Raw genomic sequence first — 23,956 nt, 5'->3', positions numbered from 1 at the left:
GTTTTCTTTATTTGTGCTGAAGTTAAAAACAACAACCAAACAAAAAATCTTCACTAGGAATTGTAAAAGTGGTGTCCTGCTGCCCAGTTTGTGGAGTTTTTGACTAACGCCTTGAAGAGATACTAGGGTGAATATTTTTCCATAGGAGTTCTCTCCTTCCTTTGTCATTCACTGCATGTGACCACTTCCTTTCAAGGGCAAATAAACTTGGCTGCATTCCCTGGCTTGCAGCAACTTTCTTTTTAAAAGTTTTCTTTGAAAGAGAGAAGAGCAGCTTGAACGCTGAACTTGGCCCTTGCTCTGTTGGAGAGGGTGGATTTGGGAGGGGGGAGGTAAGAAGCACTATCTGGGTAGCGCTGGGGCTGTCAGTAATCGGTGCAGGTCTACAGCTCTTGGATGGGGCAGCTCTAGCTTCTGTCTGTCAGGTGCCATCTGGAGCAAGGGTGAGTGTGGATGGCAGTCAATAGCCTGTGGCTTACCAGTGAGGAACTGGCTGTGCGCTAATGATGTGGAGGTGAAAGGGAGGAATGCATTGGTTCTGGTAGTGGTGATAGGGTGATGGCACTGGGTCCCTTCTGGCTTGCAATAGAAGTAGCTTTCACATCCTTGTCATAGCTTATACTCAGAGCCATCCTTCTCTGTCTGCTTACGGCCAAGTCTTATTTGTGGAAATTGATGCTATTTCTCAGCATCAATTGTGCCTCACCAGTAAACTAGTAAAATTATTTTTCCTGAGAGGTATAACAATCTTTGTTGTGTGTTTTCAGCTGTATAATTGTATTCAAGTGGCCAGCCAGTTTGGCCACTTCTATTTTCTTCTGAATCCTTAGGCATCATTATCCAATTGCAGCAGAATCCTACACCAGGTAGCACTGATTTACATCCTGGAAGTAGCATGTTTGTGTTGAGGTATAGTATGGTCAGAGCTGCTGCCAGCCTCTTGAGCGGTGCAGGGGGCTAAGAGGCTGGAAGGATAGGAGATCATTGGCCATGCCAACACTAGGAAACCAAAAGTGTGGAAGGATTGGGGAATTTGTAAATCTTGGGAGGATGGGGGGATAGCCATGTGTAAGTAGTGAGGGGGGCTAAGGACATTGTATGGACCTCAGGGGAGGTACAGGGAAAGGGTTCTGCATAATGGAGCTGAAATTAGAATCTTGTGGCCAAAGAAAATATCTTGACTTCTGATGATTTGGGGGTTGTGTCAGAAGAGAAATAGGTTGTCAGGTTGTGTTTGATTTGCCACTGCCTCTTCCTCTCCCTTACTGAGTCCTTGTCTGTTCTGTGAATCATCCCACTGACACTACTGGCTGGCGTCATCTCGACAGGAAGCCTCCACTGCTTTAGGATTTGTGCTGCCTCTTTCAAGTTCTGCTCTCTCCATTGCCTCACAACTCACAGCCATCTCCTATTTGGTCACATTCAGGTCTGGAGACAACATGAGTGGTGAAACTGGTTGGTCCCTCTATTGAGCGAGAGCTATCTTCCCCTCTCTGTAATGCTCATGGAAGAAGAGAAAGCTCAAAGGGAGCAGAGCTGCTAACACCTGCCCAGCTATTGTGTCTCATCTCAACTATCCTACCCAGGAGGTGTATTTTTGTGTTCCTAATTTTCTTCTGTACATTTTTGTTCATAATGACTTCAAAAAAGATTTGGGAGAGAACTTGTACTTACTCCTACCCTCATAGAAATCCTTCTCTTTCTATTTCTTTTGGTCCATCTCTTTCTATTCCTTTTAGATTCCTTTGATTCTAGGGTGTGCTAGGTTATATTCAGAACTAGATGGTATAAGATATTTTAATTATATCTAGGGATGTTACTGAGACTAACCTCTTCCCAGGTTCCTATGTTGCCTTTTCCAAGAAGAGAAAGGAGTGAGAGCACTGGCTAACAGTAATGGAGTGGGGGAAAACAAGCTGCAGTAAGTTCAAGATGTGGAGATCAAACCTCTTGGAAAGCAATTTTTAAAGGAAAAGTTGCATGCTGGCAGGCAGAGGAAGGCTGAAGTTACTAAAAGAATTTGCCATGTGGCCGATACTAATTGTTGCAAATTGGAGGAGAGGTAAGTGCAGTGGAATTGCTCTGCAACAATGCCCTTTAATGCACTGAAAATTAAAAGCATTACACAAAAGGTTGGAAGAAAGGACACAGGCTTAAAGAGTATTTGTATAGATGACTGATACAAGTAGGTACAACAAAAGATCAGGCAGAAAATGAGTTAGTTACTGGGGGATGTAAAGTCAATCAGAAAAAAGGGTCTGTAAATATGCAGAAGTCTGAGAAGGCTGACAAAATTACAGGTTTGCTACATAATGGGAAAGACTAGTAAATAACATAAGAAGTTAAGACATTCAATATTTCTTTTGCTTCATTAGATTCATGGTTAGGTTCACAACTGGGAGAACAGAGCTTGCTCTGTTTTGTGGTTTTGTTTTTATGGCTTCAGAGAACTTGAGAGGGTCAGAAATGCAGATTTTATTCAACTGCTTATCCACTTAGCAGTTGTAATGTCCTGTGAATGTAAGTGCACCAGTTAAATATGGTAATTGACTGAACAATTTTTAGATGAGAATCCCTGTGTACTGCTCTACCCTGACCTGTCATCTTCCACGAGTTGATAGCCTTACTAGAATTAGCTGAGGCACTATTTACTGCACTTTTCCAGAAAAGAAGTGTGCTTTTAGCTATATACATACTTCCCTACAGTGAGAAGAGAGACAGGCTCCTACTTTCACCTGCAGCTCCTTGGGGGATGACACGCCAATGGTAATGAGTGATACAGAGCCTGTGTATCCTTACAAATAACATCTGTGCTTGTGCTTTACATTAGACTTTATTGAGACTTAACTTGTATTTAAGCCTCACCTGATATGTGATGTACATGACTTTTTGTTAATACAGACCTCTAAATTCAATGTTGCTTTGAAAAGTTATTCTGGCTAAATTACATGTCTGTAGGCTTCTATGAATTTTAGCATCACACTTACTCTGTGTGCAAAGAGGAAATCCACAATCCTCTGACAATCCAAGCTGGTGGCAATACCAAATCATGTTGCTCAAATGAACTGACTTTCTCTGCAAGTTAGCAGATCAACATTATAATTTTTCTGTCTACTTTCTTGTCTGCTTCTAGCTGCAATGAACTAGTCAACAATGTTCATTTATCAGCTGTGTTTATTAGGTTTCAAAGTTAACAATGATGGAAAAGAACGAGGCAAGTTCACACTGTCATTTTGTCTAGTCTCCAGCTTATCTTTGTCAGTTCTAAATTACAGGCATTTTTTCAAAGAGAGATATTCTGAGGCACAAGGTGACACTCAGTATGTAAAATAAGAAGATAGCACTCTGTGCCAGCTCAGTAGATGGATATTTTTATTTAAGAGGTTAAAATTTATCATTATTATTGTTGTTGTTGTTAGATATTATCATCGTTATTATTAAAGATCATGGTTATATTATTTTAAGATATTAAAAATTATTATTATTACTACATCATTAAGATTTTAAGATATTATTAGGCAAACTTTGAGAAAAAAGATGCTGTAGTACATAGAAACCAGAAGAAAAGCCACTGTTTCAGTGATCTGTGCTAGTTCTCTAGTTCTATCTAGAACTAGATAACCCAACAAACCAAATAATCTTTTTTTTTGGTGAATATACATTGGATGAAGATTAAAAAGGGTTCAGATCACTTTTGATTAGAACTGCACTTGAAATTATTAGAATGTGATGGATGTGTTTGGATGAGGAGGAAGAGGAAATTCACAGGCTAAGATTTCTTCTCTGAGCAATTTATAACCTTAGCATTAGTCAGATACCCAATCTCCGGTCCCTTTGGGGATATATAAATAAATATAGTGTAATAAGTGAGCAGTAAAATTTATGGCCATTGCTTGATTTCACTGGAGTCTGCTGCTTACGTTTATGAATAGAGGATACAGAAAGGAATTTTTTAAAAAAATATGCAATCATGATTCTTCCCAAAGACATACAGTATCAGTGGACCAAATCCTGCAGTCTTTAGTCAAACCTGTTACTGAATATGCTTATTAAATGAAGACACTAAGATTTTCACTTCTAGATTTAAGCTAGCACCTGTCTAGAAGAACTGTCCAAAGCTTATGACCCTCCTTTAGTCCTGAGAGTCAGACAAAAGTAGTGAGTTGATCTTATGCTGGGGTGAATTCTTAAGATGCTTTTTGATCTCAGAATATGTGAAACATTAGCTCCACCACTTATACTGTGCTCTTTACCTTAACTGTTCTCTTCTGTCACTGTTGTCTCTAAGGCCACTCATTAAATGCCCCCCGATTCCCAGTATGCTATCCTTAATTTTTTCCTACTTTATCTACAAGGCCAAAAACCACAAGAAATGCTGATGATTCATGGTATTCAACTCATTCTTCCCAGTTTCTCAGAGCATGTTACTAAACTTATGTGTTGATTTCAGTGGAGTACTTGTCAATAGAGTACTATTATTAATTCTAATAATACTAGTATTAATGATAAACAGTTGGATTAATCAACTGAAACTCAGCAGAAACTGAGAACTTCAATGTGTAATCCCACAAATGCAAACCAAAGAGGAAGTTCCTATTTACATAAAGCTGCACACTTTTTCCCTGTTGCACATGTGCACACGCATACACACACTGAAATAATAAACACCCCAAGGCTCATTGCTGCTGATTTGCTTCAGAACTTCCTCCAAGTTTCAGGTCTGCTCTTATCAGTAATATAAGTGAACTGAAACTCCAAATAAATGTTGTTCACCACTCTTTTGCAAGGGTCGGAAGTTGACTTGGGAGTTATTTCCTCTTAATAGTGTTTCTTATTTTAGCTGAATTTTATACTGCCAGACTGAATAATGTTTTTAACATGAATGATAGTTTTCAGAAAAATCATATCAGAAATGAGATGTGCCCTTAGACTGCCGATTTAATACAAAATAGAGAGTTGCCTGAATATGTAGTGGAATAATTTTGAAGAAAGGTGCAGATTCATTAAGGTTGAAGACTTTGCTACAGCCCTTCAAAAATCTTTATAACTTTAGGGCAAGATTTTTTTTTCTTTTTAAGCAACTCAGCAAAACTGGATTGACCATTTTGTTTCAATATTTTTTTTTAACCTGAATATTGGAAAATTCTGCTTCTGTCCCATGTTGCCCTGTGTGTTCCTTCATTGGATGAATCCACATGGTTTCTGCATAGCCACTTGGGTCATTTATTCAAGTCAGTCCCTTGTGACTGCAAATTTGTTTTTTATTTGAAGCCATGTCTGTCTATTGCCTTGCAAAACCTTCAGGATTTGTTTTCTTCTGGCCAGTTATGCTGACCATGCTGGATTCTTTTGCAAAGCAACAGTTACTCCCTGGTTTTTCTTCCTTTCCCATCCTTCAAACTTTCCCAAGACAAAACAAAACACAACAGAAAGCCAGGTTTGGAAAGTAACTATGGCTATAAAAGAAAGAGGTTTGTCTCTGGCAGCACTACCAGTTCAAACAGCAATTCCTGAAGTTGCAATCTGGGAGCTCCAACAGGAATGTTGGAGACATTTGGAGGCAGCAGTCTCCTGTGTCTGGTGTTGATGCGAGAGAAAAAACCTCTTTCTTATGGGAGCAATCTTGCTGGAAAACCTGTTAGGAAATTCTGCAACATAAGCTCTAGTTATGATGCTCTGAGGCAATATCTTTGCGAATGGTTCTGGGGCAGTGTCAGCCACATTGTGGTGATATGCAGCAAGATGACCACTGGGCCGTACATTTAGTTCAGTGTCTCACTAGGAGACTGAATAAAAGGAAAAATACAGTAGTAGTCTTGTTGTATCTGCTGGAATAAGACTCGAGAACATGCGTACACTTCTGGGGACACAGTGATGTCTCTCTTGATTTTCCCATGCAGCTTACTGTCTGGGAAACCACCATCCTAAACAGCTATCTTCCAGATTTCGCTTGAACTGGACAATGGCTAGTTATGTGGGTAGCTTCCTTTCAGACACTAAGATGGATCCAGCTGAAAGCATTACTGAGTGAGTGTGATGGAAATTATTTTGCAAAGTCATTAGTTTCCAATGCAATTATTTAATTTCAAAAATATAGAATGAGTTGTTTTAATTAATTTTGTTTACTACTGTGAGTGGTGATTTATATTCACAAAAGTTACATTACTAGAGTGTGGAATGAAGAGGAAGAAAATTAAGATAAAGCAGACTTCTCCTTCAATCATTTAATTCCAAATATCATGGAGTAATAGCTTTGTGCTATATAAGACTCACTCAGAGTATTTATGCTCAAAGAGCTGGTATTGATGCTGTCAGTGCTGTGCTTCATTGCCTGGGTTTGAGGTGGGGTAACACATAATGAGAAAAATATAACTTTTTTCTCTTCCAGAAATAAATTGAGCAGCACGCTTAGTTCCTATACTGTTTACATACTCTGGATTTGTGTAATAATACTTTGATTAGGTCTTTCCAGAACATGCTTGTGTCTGACCTGGCTTTGCCCTAGTGTGTTCGCTGCAATATAAGCAGGTGGAGTGCATACAAAGGGTCTTGAGAAAGGCCTGCAGTAAAGCAAGGAAAAAAATCAGTAAGAAAAAAATAGCAGCAACATTTTTCTTTTGACTTGGGAAAGAATTTCTTAAATAAAACAGAAATGTGTTAACAATGAGCAACAATGGACTCAGGAATTAATTTCTTTAGAAAGTCTTTGCTCAGTAAAGAAGGAATGATTCAGGGACAACCTCAGAAAACCAAAGGAGAAGAAGCTAGGAAATATACAGATGGCTCGTGTTGAGGGGTGTGCCTGTGACAAATCTAATTGAATGATAGCCTGAGTATTTAGGAACCAACATTGTGTGCTAGCAAGGAGGAGGGTTTAGTGCTGGTTCTCAAGTGCCAGAGAGAGCTGCAAATCCCCCCTGTGCCAAGGGACAGGAATCTTGTCTGGGGGCAGGAATGTGCCTTTCTTTTCACCTAGCCATCACCTGTGCAGTGGAAAATTAAAGAACGGTAAAACTATTTATATAAAATAAACTATGTGCTAAGTTTTTCCTTTGGATGATGAGTGAGGGAAGGTTTAGACCTCTGTGCTGCACCCTGCCTGTGGTCTGGGAGTGCTGCCTACACCCCAGAAGAGGTGCAGCTTAGCCTCGGACATCTTTGCTTCCCTTGATGTGGGACCCCTGCTAGCTCTGTGTGCACCCTCACACCTCCTGCTGTGGTTGCCAACAGCATCAGTGCGTTCTCCTGGGAACCCGCAGTATATCTGAACCCTGTTTAATGAAAACAGACCAAGGGAAGGGCTACATTAAGTTGCTCAAAGCGCCAAGTTCTGGGGAGCCAGCCTGATTTTTGAGATTGGTTAAGAAATCAGTGACTCCCAAAGGGAAGCCAAGCACAGGAAATGGCCACGAGGAGATGGCCACCAGAACATGCTGGTCCTGCTAGCTCTCACTGGAGAGTTGGAAATCTCGGTTACAGTGCAGATAGGCACTTCTGATCCCTCTGATACCACTATGGGGTCATGGTGGAAAGGGAAGCAGTGTTCAGACCTGTCATGCGGTCTTTCCTCGTATCTGCTGAAACCTCTCCCATTTGTATGGACTGTTTCAAATGTGTGTTTTCTATGAAAGAAAGGATATACTGCCCAAGAATCTTAGTTTTCCTGTAACACTGCAGAAAAATTAGGAATTAAAAAAAAGGCTACCAGTTGCTTACTCATTCTGGAAAAAGGTTAAAGTATTTTTGACAGGATTGAAGTATTTTGCAGTCTTGAAATTGTGTCTCTTCTTCCTTCAGTTTTTATGACCTCTCCTCCCTTTCCCCTCTAAAAAAAAAAATCAAAATCAATTTTCTATTTTATTTTGAAATGCTGAAAAATAGAGGAGAAAAAACAACCTGTTATGTGACTGGTTCCACATGCAGCAGAGTAATGAATACCAGCTAGTCCAAGAATGATATTTAAAAATGACCCATATTCTGAGTGTTAGGTAGCTTAACTTCTTTAGTAATGGACTGATAGTAACTGATAGGCTGAATAAATTTTTATACAACTCCCTGGGTGCAGGGAAGTCCCACTTTAGCATCCTCCAAAGGGACTGCTTATTAAATAAGGTATGACTCTGCAAACAAAGTGCTCTAAGTCTGTTGGCAGTGTAAATAATAAGCAAGTCATAGTGTTTATGTTGAGTAGCATTTCATTCCAAAATGATGCCAGCTATTTCAGTTCACACGTGTAACAGTCTATTTAATGGAACTCCAATTGTTTTAATATGTACCAATATTCTAATTGCTTTTGAGAAAACAATCCACAGAACTGATGCACTGATCAAAAATTGGGACCAAAGTAATTCAGGTAATTCAAGCTTTTATCACCCAAGGTGTAACCAGTTGTTCTGCAGCAGGCCTCAGGCTACCTGTGGTGTAATTATTTATACTAAGGATATTGCAAAATAGCCTGTGAGGAACAGTTTCGCCATCCTTAGTGCTGGATCAAAAAGAGTCTTTTAACATAGAAGCAAAAATGTTACCAAAATAGGTGCAGGTCTATGATCCTTAATTTGAATAATTAAACTGAATTTGGATTTAAAAGGCATTTTTTAGGAAATAGTGACTTTATGGCATGATTGTTACTCAAATCAGCCCTATTGTTAGGATTAAAATGCATGTAAATTTGTTCTTTTTGTTCAGATATTTTAGCATTCAAGAAGAAAATCTGTTGCATAATGAAAAGCAGTTTTAACTATTGTCCCCATTGTCCTAGTCTTCAAAAACCTATGTGATGTCATGGCTTTTGAGTTTTGATGGCATGTATAATGTGAATTCCAAGCTTGCGAACATTTTTAACATTTGAAGTGAAGATTGCTTCTTGTTAAAGAAACACTTCTTCACTAAATCTAATACATGATATATAATTTTCATAGCAATGGAAGCTGAAGCCAATTTACCTTAAGTGTTCGGAAAAACTGATCAACAAAGCATGCAGATTTTGCTGTGTTCGTACTTAATTTGAAGCTTAGTTTGAGCAATGGGTTTCACATCTGGGTTTGAATCTGATTACTGAAGCATGCTCAGTCCCACAACAGTATTTCAAATACATTTCATTTTTCAGTATAGCTTTTTCATGTGTGGAAAAAGAGATAATGATTAAAACAGAAGTTGTCATATCTCATAGAAAGATTGTATTTCATGTTACATCAACCATTATTTTTATATTCTGCAAGGAGATGTCTCATGCCTAACCACAGTTTTTTGCTAGTGGCATTGCAAAAGCAATGTAGAGCAGTTCCTTTCCTATGCGGTAATGAAGCTAAACAAAATTACCTAACCTTGTTACTGTCAACGAAAGGAATCTACTGTAAATGTCCGGCTATGTTTGTAAATGAACTAATTGACTCAAAACTAGCATAACTCTAGAAAGTGAAGATGGCAGCTACTGAAGATATTAAATTGTGCATTACAGGAAATGGATTTTATTCATAGTATCAGTGTATTAACTTTCAAATATTTTTAGAAAGCTGTTCAGTAGAATCTAGATGTGCTAATAACACTATCCTGCTGAAAGTGAATGGAAGCCTTGCCAACCTAGTGGCAAAAAATCTTACCTGAAGAAATATTTATTTATGGAAATTGAAAATATTAATTCAAAGGTGACTATTCGATAAAAGTGCACTTTCTGCTGCAGGAATATTGTATGCTTTCTTAGTTTTAGCCCAAGCTTTTACATGTGAAATCAATTTCTTACCTCAACTGTATTCATCATGAAAAAATATAAATTCTGTCTTTTGTGAAGCTGTCACAGTTCCTGAGAAATATTAGACCCTAGGGCCCACTACTCTGTTTAATGCATTCTTCATGTTCTTATCACCTTTTTTTTTAACATTCCTTTTGCTTGTTTGATGACTTTTATTCTTCTCGCTCTCATTTAGCAAAATTCAATATTATGTCCTTAATGTACTCCTTTTAAAGAAAACTTAATAGAAACCACTAAAAATCAGAGGTTTAGTATTTCTATTTTTAAAGGGAAAATAATCACATTTATCATTTTTTTTATATTCTTCATTTTCCTCTTCCTTATCTTTTGCTTTCTTACATTTTCTCTGAAAGATACAAGGCATCCAGCTAGATTCAAAACAAACTGAAGCTAGGTAAGGTCTGATTCTCAAAAAATATTTAGGTCCCTAAAGATGCAGGGATAAATACATACACAGTGAGATTTTCAAAAGTACCTAGAGATACTTAGTTTTTATTGTTTAGTTATGCTTTACCTAGCAGTCTTCATATTCTGAAAAGTAGGTACTTATGTTCTGATGAGTTAGTGTTTAAATACTTGTTTGTAACTTTTTTTTTTTTTTTTTTTTTAAGAAAACTCTTTCCCTGTCTGATTCTGTAAGGAGTATGCTTGTATCCTGGTTTACCATGACTAGAGCCTTCTTTAAGTGCAGTCTGTGGTAATTATGGAGTAGGGGAAAGAGTAGCAAAATTGTATTCTCAAAGATATACACAGGGAAACAACTCAGTGTAGGCAGTTTCTCAAGATAGATGCTCCAGCTGATGAACTTGCTAATTTATTTCAAAATTAGTTTTTTTCCTGTTTACAACAGTATGAGATTTGGTTACTCTGATGATTTGAAGCCTGAGTTTTGTTTTGTTTTGTTTTTATTTTACCAGATTGTTTTTGAGTTGAACAATTCATACCATCTGAAGGTAGGATTCATGTCACTCTAGCCAACTTAAAGTTAAGTTTCCATTTTCAGCTAATTGTCTAGACACCCTCTATAGTTAGTGAAGAAATAGGGGCACTTTAAGAGTGTGATTCATCCCATCCTAAAATAGATGTCTAACTGGGATGAACTGGCGGTAGCTGTCTTTCTCCACCAAATAGCAGAAGAGTGTTGACAACTGGTTAGTCTATAGCTATTGATGTATCTGTTATTCCTATCTGTTGGTTTGTTTATCTGGGAGTTGAACAACATTTTTCAGTATTTTGCCCTAAACATGCTTACTAAGCCTTCAGTGATACTGGTCTGAGGTAGGCGAAAATGAAACTGCCAAACTTCCGTTAGGGTCTGCCCATATCTGAACTAATTTTCTTGGATGTTGATAGCAATGTAAGTATGTCAGCAGGCAGATTAACCCTGCTTCTGTCGTACATTTTGGTGTCTGAACTGCTTATTTGATTTTGTCCCTTCCTTTTATTATTCTAGTTCAAAGAAAGGACTGCCCAAAGAAAGGGTTTCTGAGAGCTTGTTAACTGAGCTTTCTTTTATTTATGTTTAAAATGTACTTATGATGTTTACATATAGCTGATACTATCTTAAAGTAAGAATTATAAATTCCTAAAATTTCATAATAAATATGTAATGAAATCTCTACAGCAAGACCGCTTCTATTAGTTTAGTGCACTTTAAAGTGGAAAGAGACCATTCAATCAACTGATTTGATCATCTGCACAGTGCAGCCATAGTATCTCATCTAGTTTTTTCTTGAACTAGGCAAAAGAGGACACTGCAGGCATTTCCAAACCATAAACAAACTTTTTTTCTATTTCTCTTACATTAGGACATAAGTTCTGTTAGCAATCTGATTTTTGTTGGACTTCTTCATTAAGATGGTTTCTTTTCTCTTACCGAACTGTGACTATAAAGACATACACATCACAGTTATCTTTTTCATCTTTTTAATAAAAAAAAAACTGTTGCAATTACATTTCCATTTATTATTTTGATTTATTTTCTTTTTACAAAGGAATGTGACAAGCAGATTTCTGGTGTTCTTAATGAAGTTAAAACAGTAGCCTATGCATGTCATTGTACATGCATAGTGAAATAATGAACATAATCATGTGCACACACACCCACGCAAAGAAGACAAGGCACTGTTAAGACTGTACAAGTAATAAATGACTTGAACGTTATTGATACATAAAAAGCGGGCAGGAGCTCCTAATGAAAACTGTAACAGTAGTCAATTTAACCCACTAGAGCTGTGCGTTGTTTTGGGATTCTCTGCTTAAAAGCCCAGCTGTGTCCCTCTTTCCGTATGTGTTGGACCCCACATTGGTAGGTGAATAAATTGCTCCAATGCTGTTGCTGGAACGAACTAAAAAGTCAGCCAAGCGTTGTGTCACACATGTAGCAGTGTTGCATTTCCGTTTCTCAAGATGGTGACTACTAATATAAGACAAAAAAAAGTCAAGATGAAGTCAAATGATGAGCAATAAAATATGCCACTTCTAAAAGGCATTTGAGCTGTACTAATGTGGGAGTTCTTTTAATATGAGCACAAATACATGAACATTACAATCTTCCTACCACCTACTTTGTGCCTGAAGAAGTCTTGTGCTGTATGCTATTATCAGTTTTAATGATGGGGATTATTTAAATACAAAGACCTTAAGAGTCATATGTCATTTTTATTGATATTCTGCACAACAGTTTATGACATCTAGAAAACCTGTAATGATAGTATAGTTAAGACAGTAAGTGAAAACAATGACTAAATGTTTAGCTTTCAGCTGAACTTCTAAATCTATTTAAAGCTCTTGCTGATATCATGAGGATTACTAACATGATGACAACCACTATCATTTATTTAGTTCTCTTATTCCCACAGAATCATATCCTGCTCTCATTGAAGTGAACAGTAACCTCCTAATTCACATGAAATGGAACTATGACACCTATCAGGAGAGGTGGCGGGCACTGCCAACTTCTGATGGCTCCAGGGCCACTTCAGATTTAGCTCTGTCCAAACGGGAATTTATTCACTACCGAAAAGCAGCTACATCTTGTTGAAACATCAGCAACTTGATAATACTGTTGTGGTAGGAAGTAATCATTTGCTGGATAAGACTTTAAAGAGTATCCGAGGAAGAATCTGTATCTAAAACCCAGGATTTTATGGTTTGAACCTGCAGACCATTTACAGAGTTCTGTACAGAACTTATGTTACATGAGGATTTTTTAAAAACATAATGGAATTTTTATCTTGAGAGAGCTTGGGTTTTCAAACTTGCTTCTTAGACCACTATTCCATTAGATACAAATACTTCTATTACTCAGGTTACTTACTGAGTTGCCAGTTATTTTCCTAGGCTTCTTCATATTGATGTGGCATCGTTTTGTTGATTGTCATGATGTGGCCAAATTGAATAGCAATTATGAGAGAAATGTCTGAATTATACTGGTTCTTTGTCAGCAAATGGGTATGGATTTCTAAGCAATTAATATTTAAAATATGTAACTATGTTTAAAGTAAATGGCTCTGTTGAGCTGAATATGGTTCTTTTTAGACTTCCACTGGTATTTCTATTGACATAAGAGGAGCTGGCTCAAGTCCTTAATATTGGAGGTTGAAGGATGATGGGTTCTCATGGGATTCCCAAATCTGTTTGTGGAGGCAGAATTCTCATTTTTTTTTTAAGGTACCAAATGAGGCCCTGACACTCTGAGTTTAAAACTCCAGTCCTTATAGCAGGTTACTGGGTTTCTAACTGATATCTAGTCCAACTGAACTGATTATAGCTGTAAGCTTCCTGATCTATATAGCCTTTATCTGAATATGTGATTCAATGGGACAGCTCACCTAGTAAAAGACTATAAGCAAGGGCCACAGAAAATCAGGCTTGGCATACCACACTCATAACAGGTAATGCCTTGCATTTGATTATTATTATAATTATTATTTTAGTTTTTAAAAGTAATAGCTATAAAAATGCTACAACTTTGTCTCCATAATCAAATTATTTTGAAGATAATCAAATTGTCATATAATAACGATTCTTCAATCAGAGAGTAAGAAATACAGATCAGAGGTGACTATACAGAGACATGTTCCCTGAATCTATCCATAACAGAGTTGTCATTAAAGAAAGTCACTCATAAACCTGATAACCAGATATGCTAATTCAGTGCTGCTTAACATTTGGTACTAACTCTAACTACTTTTTGAAATGCTAGTTTATCTGTCAAAAAGTTACCTAAAAATAGCATTTATGGATTTATAAATGTAAATGCATTTCAGACTAGCTAAATTCTGAGAGAGCCAATTGATTCTTTTTATTCTTCTCATTATTAAATTGATAGTTAAATCTGTAATGAAATATACTTTACTTATAAGAAGTAGTAACATTTCAAAAGAATTATATTCTAGCAGAGCTTCTGTGTTATTCAGATATATTTTTTATTTTTTTCCTTCAGGCTTGGAAATACAACAAATGAAAAAGCCCTTTCAAAATAAACCTTCTTTTGCAAGATAATGTAGTATTGGTAGACTTTTTCATTTATGAAAGGGTTATAATGGATCTGGTAAATTGATTGGCAATCTGCCACTTTTGTTGCTGAATTTCACTTTGCAACACAATCTTTATGTTTACAGAATGGCTTCATTTCCACCAAAAAGAGTGTTTTAAGCTCTGTTTGAGAGTTGAATAGGAAGAATCTGAAGGAACAGAATTTTCACTGGCACAAAGTTTACTTCATAATTTAAACCTTACTGATACGATTAGAAGAACAGAGAAGAAATCGATACCTTTTTGGCTTTGCTGCTGCTTGTTCTGGCATTGCCTCACTAAGTCCTGAGAGTGCGTTCCTTGACATTACTGGCAATATCCACCCTTGTCTCTTGGAAGTCCCATCAGATAGATCATCAGCCACAGATAATAGTCTTGAAACAAGAATAAAATATACTGTGAGACTGAACGGCTCTATTTTTGCTCATATCATGAGAGACATGAAAGCAAAAGCAATTCATGCAACAGTCTGAATGCATCTTCCCTTAAAAAGAAATAAATACAATTATTTATAACTCACTTCTCAATAGGTGTAGCTTCCAGACAGCTCAAAGTGACAGAAAGTACAATGAAGACAACTGACAGCTTTAGGTTGCACATCTTTGCTTCCAAAGTTTCTGGAAAGAATAATGATTCGCAACTGAAAGCAATCCCAAATATTCTGGAGCATATCCAATTACTGATGCCCATTCTGTCCTAAATCAACAGCAGCTAATCTCTTTCACATGCTAGAATAAAAGCACAATCCCCCTAAGTTTAGTCACACAATGCAGTTTCAGACAGACAGCTCACAACAGTAAATGCTGTTTTTCCACCTAACAGTCTCTATTCTTTCCCATATCTCTGAGATATGTTCTGAATCTCAGATTTTGGCCACAGGTGCAATTTATCTTGAACTTATTTTAGCCCTTTTCTGAAAAATGCTGCTGATTAATAATGAGAAAGATTGTGCTTTCCTGAAAGCACTGGTGTTGCATGGTATCTTAAATAAGGGAAGAAGGGAAATTGTTTACCTTGTGGTGGTCAGGGAGCTATCTGAAGAGGCACTCCTGTGTTAGCAAGAAGGGTGCATGCAACAATTCCACGCTTGCGTCTGGCTCTGGAGTATCCGTTTCCCCCCTTCCTTGCTGATAAGTAATACAGCTCTTATATACCCTTCACACCTTTCTCAGCTCTGACATCAGGCAGCACAGAGAGACTGTCATTAATCCCCATCCCTATAGATAGAAAGTGCCCCAGAGATGAGCAGAGGCAGATGGGTCATTATTGCATTAGCACATCAGTAAATATTAACCTAGTATATACAGGATGCCCTCGTGAAAATACTGTAATAGCATATTGCACATCAGAACTGTAGCCGCAATTTTACAGTTCTGATAAGATGCTGAGGTAATATTCCCCGTGGGTGTTTTCAAGGGCTAAATAAGGTAACAAAAGTTATAAAGAAAGCAAGAGTAAATGAAATGCCAGATCACAAGTAATTGAAATACAAGAAAACATATTAGAAAAGATAGGATAGTTAAAGTTGTTGAGGTTTGTTATGGAAGTGTATAATGTTCACAACAGAAAAAAAAATGTATGAAGGGATAAAAGCTGTATGAGACATGAGAAAAAAGAGAAAACGATTTAAACTGACTGATAGGATGATCATTCAGGTAGAATGTAAGGTAGAAATCCTTTAAGTTTTTCAATAAAGTGTAAGTATGAATGAAAATCTTATCATTGCCAATGCAAATCTTTTATTTTCTTAACAGGCATAGATTCTTTGTTTCATGCATGAAAATTGTATCAGTTAATATTCTTAAGAAGGCAAAGGTTAGTATTAAAAAGCTAGGAAATGTCAGAGTAAAGGCTACCTGTGCAAATTTATTTCTCTACTGTGCATAAAATATGATTGAGGGAAACATATCAAAATACAGCTTTTCAGAGGCCAAATCTGGTGTTAATAATTACTTTGTTACAGATTTACAAAGATACGTATTAGGACCCTTTTTCAAGGCTCCTGATTTCAGTGGGAATTAGGCAAATTACATTTTTTCCTAAGTATCATTAGTTGCCTATTTGTATCTTTAGGTGCCTAGATGCCTTTGAAAAATTGGTCTCTCAATTACTTACGGAAGTTAAGATGTTGACACAAAAGCTCAGGCAAAATTTGCCGTGATAAGAAGTCATCATATATATCCTTTGCATCCCCATAGGATGTGAATGCATTCATAATTGCTTCAATACCAAGTGCATTGCCTTAGCTGGAAGCCTCCTTCATTGCCAGTTTAGTCTGTAACAGCAGATTTTGCACTGAAATACGTGGTTAACTCAGGCTTAACCAGTCTGATAGCCTTCTAGGATGGAATGAGTAGCTGGGTAGAGGAGGGAAGAGCAGTGGACATTGTCTACCTTGACTTCAGCGAAGTTTTTGACACTGTCTCCCGTAACATCCTCATAGGCAAGCTCAGGAAGTGTGGGTTAGATGAGGGGACAGTGAGGTGGATTGAGAACTGGCTGAATGGTAGAGCTCAGAGGGTCGTCATCAGTGGTGCAGAGTCTAGTTGGAGGCCTGTGGCTAGTGGTGTTCCCCAGGGGTCAGTAATGGGTCCTATCTTTTCTAATAAATTTTCTTATATTTCAGTTACTTGTGATCTGGCATATTATTTTCTCTTGCTTTCTTTATAACTTTTGTTACCTTATTCATCAGTGACCTGGATGAGGTGACAGAGTGCCTCCTCAGCAAGTTTGCTGATGATATCAAGCTGGGAGGAGTGGCTGATACACCTGAGGACTGTGCTGCCATTCAGAGAGACCTGGACAGGCTGGAGAGTTGGGCGGAGAGGAACGTCATGAGGTTCAACAAGGGCAAGTGCAGAGTCCTGCACTTAGGGAGAAATAACTCTATGCACCGTAACAGACTTGGGGCTGACCTGCTGGAGAGCAGCTCTGTGGAGAAGGACATGGGAGTGCTGGTGGACAAGTTAACCATGGCCACTAGGGCACATTGCTCGCTCTAGAAGGCCAATGGTATCCTGGGGTGCATTAGGAAGAGTGTTACCAGCAGGTCGAGGGAGGTGATCCAGCCCCTCTACTCAGCCCCAGTGAGGCCTCATCTGGAGTACTGCATCCAGTTCTGGGCTCCCCAGGACAAGAAAGACATGGAGCTATGGGAGAGAGTCCAGCATATGGCTACAAGGATGATCAGAGGGCTGGAGCACCTGCCCTATGAGGAACGGCTGCGAGAGCTGGACCTCTTTAGCCTGGGGAAAGGAGGACTGCGGGGGGATCTTACCAATGTGTGCAAGTACCTGAAGGGGTCATGGGGATGGAGCTGAACTCTTTTCAGTTGCCCCGTGTGACAGGACAAGAGGCAATGGGCACAAACTGAGACGCAGGAAGTTCTGCCTGACCGTGAGGGGGAATTTCTTCACTGTGAGAGTGACAGAGCACTGGACCAGGTTGCCCAGAGAGGTTGTGGAGTCTCTTCCTCTGGAGATACTCAAGGCCTGCCTGGATGCAACCCTGTCTAACATGCTCTAAGCAACCCTGCTTGAGCAGGGAGGTTGGACTAGATGATCTCCAGAGGTCCCTTCCAACCTCAAACATTTTGTGATTCTGTGAAATGGCCAAAGTTCCAGTGCTGGTTCTCTTCAGGCATCTGTGCTACTTGGGTTGAAGGTGGAAGGAATACTTGGTTGAGGATAGTAACCTCTTAAACTAGTACAACATCTCAGTAATGAACTTACCTGTCGATAAGATTTTAGCAAGTGACAAAATCCTTTTTTTTTTTTTTTTTTTTAAAGATGTTGCTTCTGAATATTTTGCTGTTTTTAATACACTGTATTATACTACTTTTGCCATAGGTTCCCATCTTACTGCCCTGGGTGGACAGTTCAAGGGTGAAAGAAGTAAGTATTGTTTCCTTTGATCTTCACCATGACATGATGTGCTGTACACTGCTTTGGAAAAAGTGCAACTCTTCATAACAAAGAGTTTTTTATAGTTATTTTCACAGTAGTATGTGAATGGTTCCCTGAAAATAAGGCACGATTAACTCTGTTTTACAAAGGTAGAATTGTGCCGAAAAGATAATTACGCTAATAATCTGGAAGTGATACCTCGTAGCTTGCATATTGAATGTGAATGCTTTGGGGCAATTCTTCCAGAGCAGTAAGATTTACAGGTCCATTTAGCACTCAGAAGAGTTTTGTGTGCTCAGTTCTTTTGAAAAAGTGAGCTCAGATTTTCTCAGTTCCTGATAAGCAGTGGATAGATCAGCTGCAATTTAGGTTGGAGATGTTAAAAGATCAGACTGATTAGTAGTTACGGAGTTATGTAGTTATGTTTTAAGGTAAGCATGTTGTATAGTGCTTGAATCAAACTATGTGCTGGCGTAAGACAAGTGTGAACAGGTTTTTCTAAGAAATATTGGTCCCAAATTCTAATTCCAGTGCTTCTGCAAGTGGCCTTGGGGAGTTTCATTGCTCTGAGGGAAGAACAGAAAGGATTCTTGAGTGCATTGTAGAAGTGAAACTGGGTTCATGATGTCCGAGGGCCATAGCATTCCCTCCTGGGCCATACAACATTTTGGCAGAGTCAGCGAGAAGTATATCCAGCTATTGAAGTTCAGATACAATATTCAGAAAATTAAGACATGACTGCTTCTTCTGTTACAAATTTCTCTTAAGCAGAAGTGGTGGTTTTCTAGGACAAACAACAGGTTTTGCAATCACAGAACCTCTCTGATACCAGAAGTATTCATAACTCAGCTTTCAAGAACCTAGCACAAAGTACTGTGCTTTTAGTACCATTCAAAGAATTGGTTAGAAAACTGTTGATCACTAGCTATGTTTATCACAAACAAAGCTCCTTAACCTAAGTCTCAGAAATAATTTAATTATCATGCATAACGAACGTTATCAGCCTGAAGCAGAAATTAAGAATTCTGAATCTTAAAAAATGGCAAATTTTATCCTGAGTAGTTAAAATGTGATATACTTACATTTTAATAATACCATGTAAGCCCATGTATGAAGATCTGTCTAACATCTTGTGCCTATACGAGGGTGCAAGAACACCAAAGTTGAGGATTTCAAAGAATCCAGAGGTTACAAAATGCCCGTGCCCCAGTTCCTTCTGGAGACTGGCTGCTTAAATGTCTTGATCTGCAAGATGATGAACCTGCACTGGCAGCAGAGGAAAAGGGAACCAGTCTCACCCTGAGTATCTGCTGCTTTTATGTACTGGGGAGTGGGATTCATCCAACTAAATGATGAATGGAGAGAGCATTCTTGTGTATGTTTTTAATGCAGGAGTCTAAAATAGCTTGGATGATTTGTACTTGTTTCTCTCATTGACTATAAAAGCAGCCTTGGGTGACTAGTTCAGCTATAGACACTCTGGAGGTGTCTAAATATATGTGAAATTAATTCTGTTATGGATACCTTAACTTTTTTAGGTCTTCAGTTGCCTGACATTTAAGAAAACTCCCTCTCTTTCTCAGATTTGCCATTTTCTTAGGCTATTCTTGGCACCTGCTGGATAGCTGTTTCCCGCTCTCCTGGCTGCTTTTGAATTTCTGAATTCCACATTAACTTGATTACATTAATACGAAAAATGTATAGACTTTTAGTAACAGATATCTCTTTTGCTCTTGTGAGAGTCACAAAGAGCTGTATTACCTGTTGCATGCGCTTTACCAGCTGCTGTTCTGCAGCATAAGGTAGCTGTGTCCAGTAAATTACACTGTTGCTCAGTTACCAAGAACTAGAAGTGTGTGAATAACTCATGCTTAGTTTGCCTACTGTATGAAAACAGAGAAGAAAAGCTTTGGGGATTAATCTGAAATGAGCATATTTCAATTTTTTCAGTAAAGCAGAAATCATAACAACAGCAGCATTAATATGCATTAATGTAAATATTTCCAGTACTGAAACAGAATGGGGCATGTGTCACTGCTTGTATTTGTTACATGTTGGGCTGAGCATAATGCTGAGTGAGCTGAACAAATTCCTTTAATTTTATAAATTTTTTATTAGCTTTTTTATTTTTTTGAATAACTGTAAATCAAACATCAAAACAAAAGGGATTAAAACAAGTTCATGAATAGTGTCAGCAACCTGTGAAAAGAAAGTCTTTTGTTCAAATGGCCAGATCTGAAATTATGTCCCTAAACGTAGTTGTCTACTGTTATTTTAGGTGTCTTAGGATATTCTGGGCAAAGGTACATATATTGGCAAATAGGACACATTCCCAGTAACTGCAGATGGGGTGGGACAACAGATGGAGTATGCAATTGCACTAGACACCTATGATTAGGAACCTGAATAGTTCCTTAAATTCTTATGGCACCCTAAATTTGGATGCCAAAGTCTGAAAATTTTGACCATAATATACTCTTCACAGTGTTTCTTGTTTGGTACTATGCTGGTGAATACTACAATGTTTGTATTTTCCAATAAATTGAGTTGTAATTTGCTACTGGTAGCACTTAAGCTGTGGGTATCTGTGTTCAAATATTGTTTTATCAAACATGCTTTTGCTACTATAACTTGATTTACTACTCCTACTTGGCACGGGCCATTTCAGCACTGGTAAAAACTCAGAAAGCTCTTCCTGTTAACCCCAAAACTGATGTTAATCCTATAGAAGAAATGTGGAAGCAGCAGGAGAAGTAATGGAAACAAAGTTAATCATTTCTCCTCTGTGGGAAAAAACACTTAGGTGATTCAGAAATGCAGTGTGGCGGTCCATGGAACATCAGTCAGACCAGCAGATGGGAAAAAAGTCATTTGGATAGTTAAGGAAATCTTAATGCCCTTGTTATGACGTATTGAACTATTCAGCTCAAAGTACTGAAAAACAACACTGTTGCCTCAAAGGGCTGATGCTACGCCGGTTCTGAGAATGAGCTCAGCAGAGTTTATGCTGAATGAGTCCCTGAAGCTGGGAGTCTTCCGAACGAGGAATAAAATCCTTGTTTACATCAGAAAAGTCGGAACTGACAGCACGGTGATTTAGGAGTTATAGTTCCTAATGCTGTTGCTGCTTACAGTTTGTAGAGTTTAATTGCATAGCTCCTACTGGCTTGTGTTCAATGATTCACCTTTGAATACAATAGGAGTTTTAAATTCATGATAATTTTTTCCTCTCTCTTCTGGAACCTGTTTCCAGAAATATAACCAAAAGCAGAATTCTCCTTCAATTTGGTCAATGTTACTTACAAGAGCTCTAGACAGCGCTAATGGTAAGTAAGTAATGTGCATTAGTAATACTTGTGTTCTTCCTTCTTGGTAACCCAAATCACACCTTGCTTCCTGCTAGGATTGTTCTCTAAAGTAACTGTCTGTAAGAATTCACCTATAAAGAGCTATTCAGCTCTGAAAAAATTGAAATATGCTCACTCTCAGCTGGAGTGTATACATACCACCATCACCACCACCACCGTAATATGTGAATTTACTCTTCCTCACAGCAGAACAAAACATTTTGCTGAAAGGAAAGCTGTGGTGCTTACTTGGAGTATCTCTTTGCAGTTAGTGCACTGTAAATTCATATCCTGTCCTGCTGCATATATCTCCTTACAGACAAGTCCTGAGTACACTGCTGCTGAAAGTGCAGCATCAGACCTCACTGCGTGCTACTGTGAGGGAAGAAAGAAGATTAAAGAATTAGATGGGTGTAGGAATGCTGTTTCTGATTTACCAAATGTTACTGTGCGAGTACAGAAATCACATCTCCACCCATCTTCCCCACCCCAACATTTTATGAAAAGCATAGACATCTGTTTGTAGAAGATACTATGCCACCAGGAACAACTCTTAGACTTATTTCGTCTAATTCTTAGACGAATTGCTAATAAGTGCAGAGCAAATGGAGTCATTCACCAGTAAGAGAAACTGTTGGTTTTCAAAGTAAATCTCCACAAACTCACATCAGCCCTTCTTAGCTGATCTAGTGCATAATTTTTAAGTAAGTTTTCTTTTAAACTATCTCGCTTTCAACAGTCAGACTTTTTTCCCCTCTGCCAGCTGCAGTAAGAGAATGACAATCTGGCTTTGTCTTGAAACACTCTGAGTCTTTCAGATGATGCAGTCTTGACAGCTCTGCTATTAATAGTGGCATTTTCTCTCCTGTTTAAAGAGGAGAGTTGTGCTGAACTGAGAATCAGTCATGTTAGTAATGATTTTTCACTAGGGGTAAATGCAGTGTACTAGCTTCTGTAGGAGGATTTACGTTGGCAATGCCATGAAACATAAATTAACTTATTTATGGTATGTCGGCACATGTGGGGTAGGCTGCAAAGTAATATAGCCCCCCCCCAACACCCTTGAGAGAGGAGTGCACTAGGGCTGCATTTACTGTGTGCTTGGATTATTGTATGTGTGAGTGGAAGACCTGACCTTTTCATCCACTTGGAGATGAGAAAAAAATTTGATAAGCACAAGGAATGTGAATCAGTACATGAAATTGTCTCTCCACTGTAAGAAGTCATTAAAAATTTATTAGAAGTTCAGCATATGTATCTGAATAAAATCAGTGAATTTCTGCTCTATTATGGTAGTGCAATTTCCACCATATATCACTGCTAGCATCTGATTAGCCACAACTCTGCTTTCGGCGAAGTTCTACCCTGATAACAGAAGGCACCAATGGTGTGGAAAAGTGAGTATTTAAAATGTGAGATCTCATAAATATTTCAGGTACTACAAGTGATATGGCTGATTCAGGAGGTGGTATTTTCTGCAACAAACTGACATTGAACCAAATTTCCAGTGGAAGGTTTAAGTCACTTTATTATTGCAAGACATTAAACTGAGGCTCTGAAAACTTTTAGTCATTAATATTTTAAATTAATTTTACACCAATACGTGTTGTGCCTACAAATGCTACGATTTCAATGGGACAAAACTGAAAATCCATCTTATCACAGCAATTGATTCGGGAAAGAATGCTGTACAGAGTGGCACAGAAACACATACTTCAGGACAAATTTAAGTCTCTTTAAAATCAGTGCATACTGAGTACATATTAAGCATTTCTTTGAAACAAGTAGCTTAAGCTATGCTTTTGGGATCAGAGCCTTTGTCTATAGTCTGAACTGTTGTCTAGATTGGTGGTTTTCATTTTTTTTTTTCGTAATTTACAAGATCTCTAAGCATTTCCAGATGGAGTGGTAGACCTCTGGCTAATGACTATAATTCTAATTACTATAGGTTTGCTTTTTTTACTCACTTTTCACAGAAAATCTTATACCCCTTACTGATGGGTTCCCACAGGCTGAAACAACTAGTTTCATTTGAAAGAACTGTCAGATAGCCACACTGTTCATTCTTACTGTTATTATGGGAAAAAAGCTAAAAATTTTGGTAGTGTAATATATGATTTCACATCAACATAACATAACATTTCATATAATTTCATATCAACAAGAGACTGACACATTTTTAAAGTATTTTATAAGCAGTTGTCATAAATGGTCATAATCTTCTCCATGGTGTTATAAATGGTTACAGGCCACTGCTCTGGGTGATATATCATCCTGTTGGCTTTTATAATACTCATAATAGTCCATAGCAGTTGATTATATAGCTGTTAAAAAAAAAACTATAAAAATTGTCATGCATGGAGGTAAAATATTTTTTATCATAAAGTGTTAAATATACACTGTTATCTGAAATC

General features: G+C 37.9%; 1 protein-coding gene across 1 annotated transcript; it reads right to left on the bottom strand.

The window, feature by feature from the left end:
- Positions 1–11,977: 11,977 nt before the first annotated feature.
- Positions 11,978–14,890, bottom strand: IAPP (islet amyloid polypeptide). The gene is made up of 3 exons (XM_062570528.1): positions 14,811–14,890; positions 14,530–14,664; positions 11,978–12,170 (listed from the first exon to the last, which is right to left on the bottom strand). Exons 1-3 carry the CDS (start codon positions 14,888–14,890, stop codon positions 11,978–11,980), a joined length of 408 nt encoding a protein of 135 aa, XP_062426512.1.
- Positions 14,891–23,956: the final 9,066 nt, after the last annotated feature.

This window comes from Rhea pennata, chromosome 1, assembly GCF_028389875.1.
Source record: "Rhea pennata isolate bPtePen1 chromosome 1, bPtePen1.pri, whole genome shotgun sequence".
NCBI classification, from domain to species: domain Eukaryota; kingdom Metazoa; phylum Chordata; class Aves; order Rheiformes; family Rheidae; genus Rhea; species Rhea pennata.
Note: the sequence above shows the minus strand (reverse complement) of the source record. Positions and strands in the feature narration are given on the sequence as shown.

Coding starts and splice junctions, on each gene's coding strand:
- IAPP (XM_062570528.1), bottom strand. CDS start 14,890: ATGTGCAACCTAAAGCTGTCAGTTGTCTTCATTGTACTTTCTGTCACT. Junction 14,665..14,810: donor GAAGCTACACCTATTGAGAA/GTGAGTTATAAA, acceptor TCTTGTTTCAAG/ACTATTATCTGTGGCTGATG. Junction 12,171..14,529: donor GCAGCAGCAAAGCCAAAAAG/GTATCGATTTCT, acceptor GTCTTATATTAG/TAGTCACCATCTTGAGAAAC.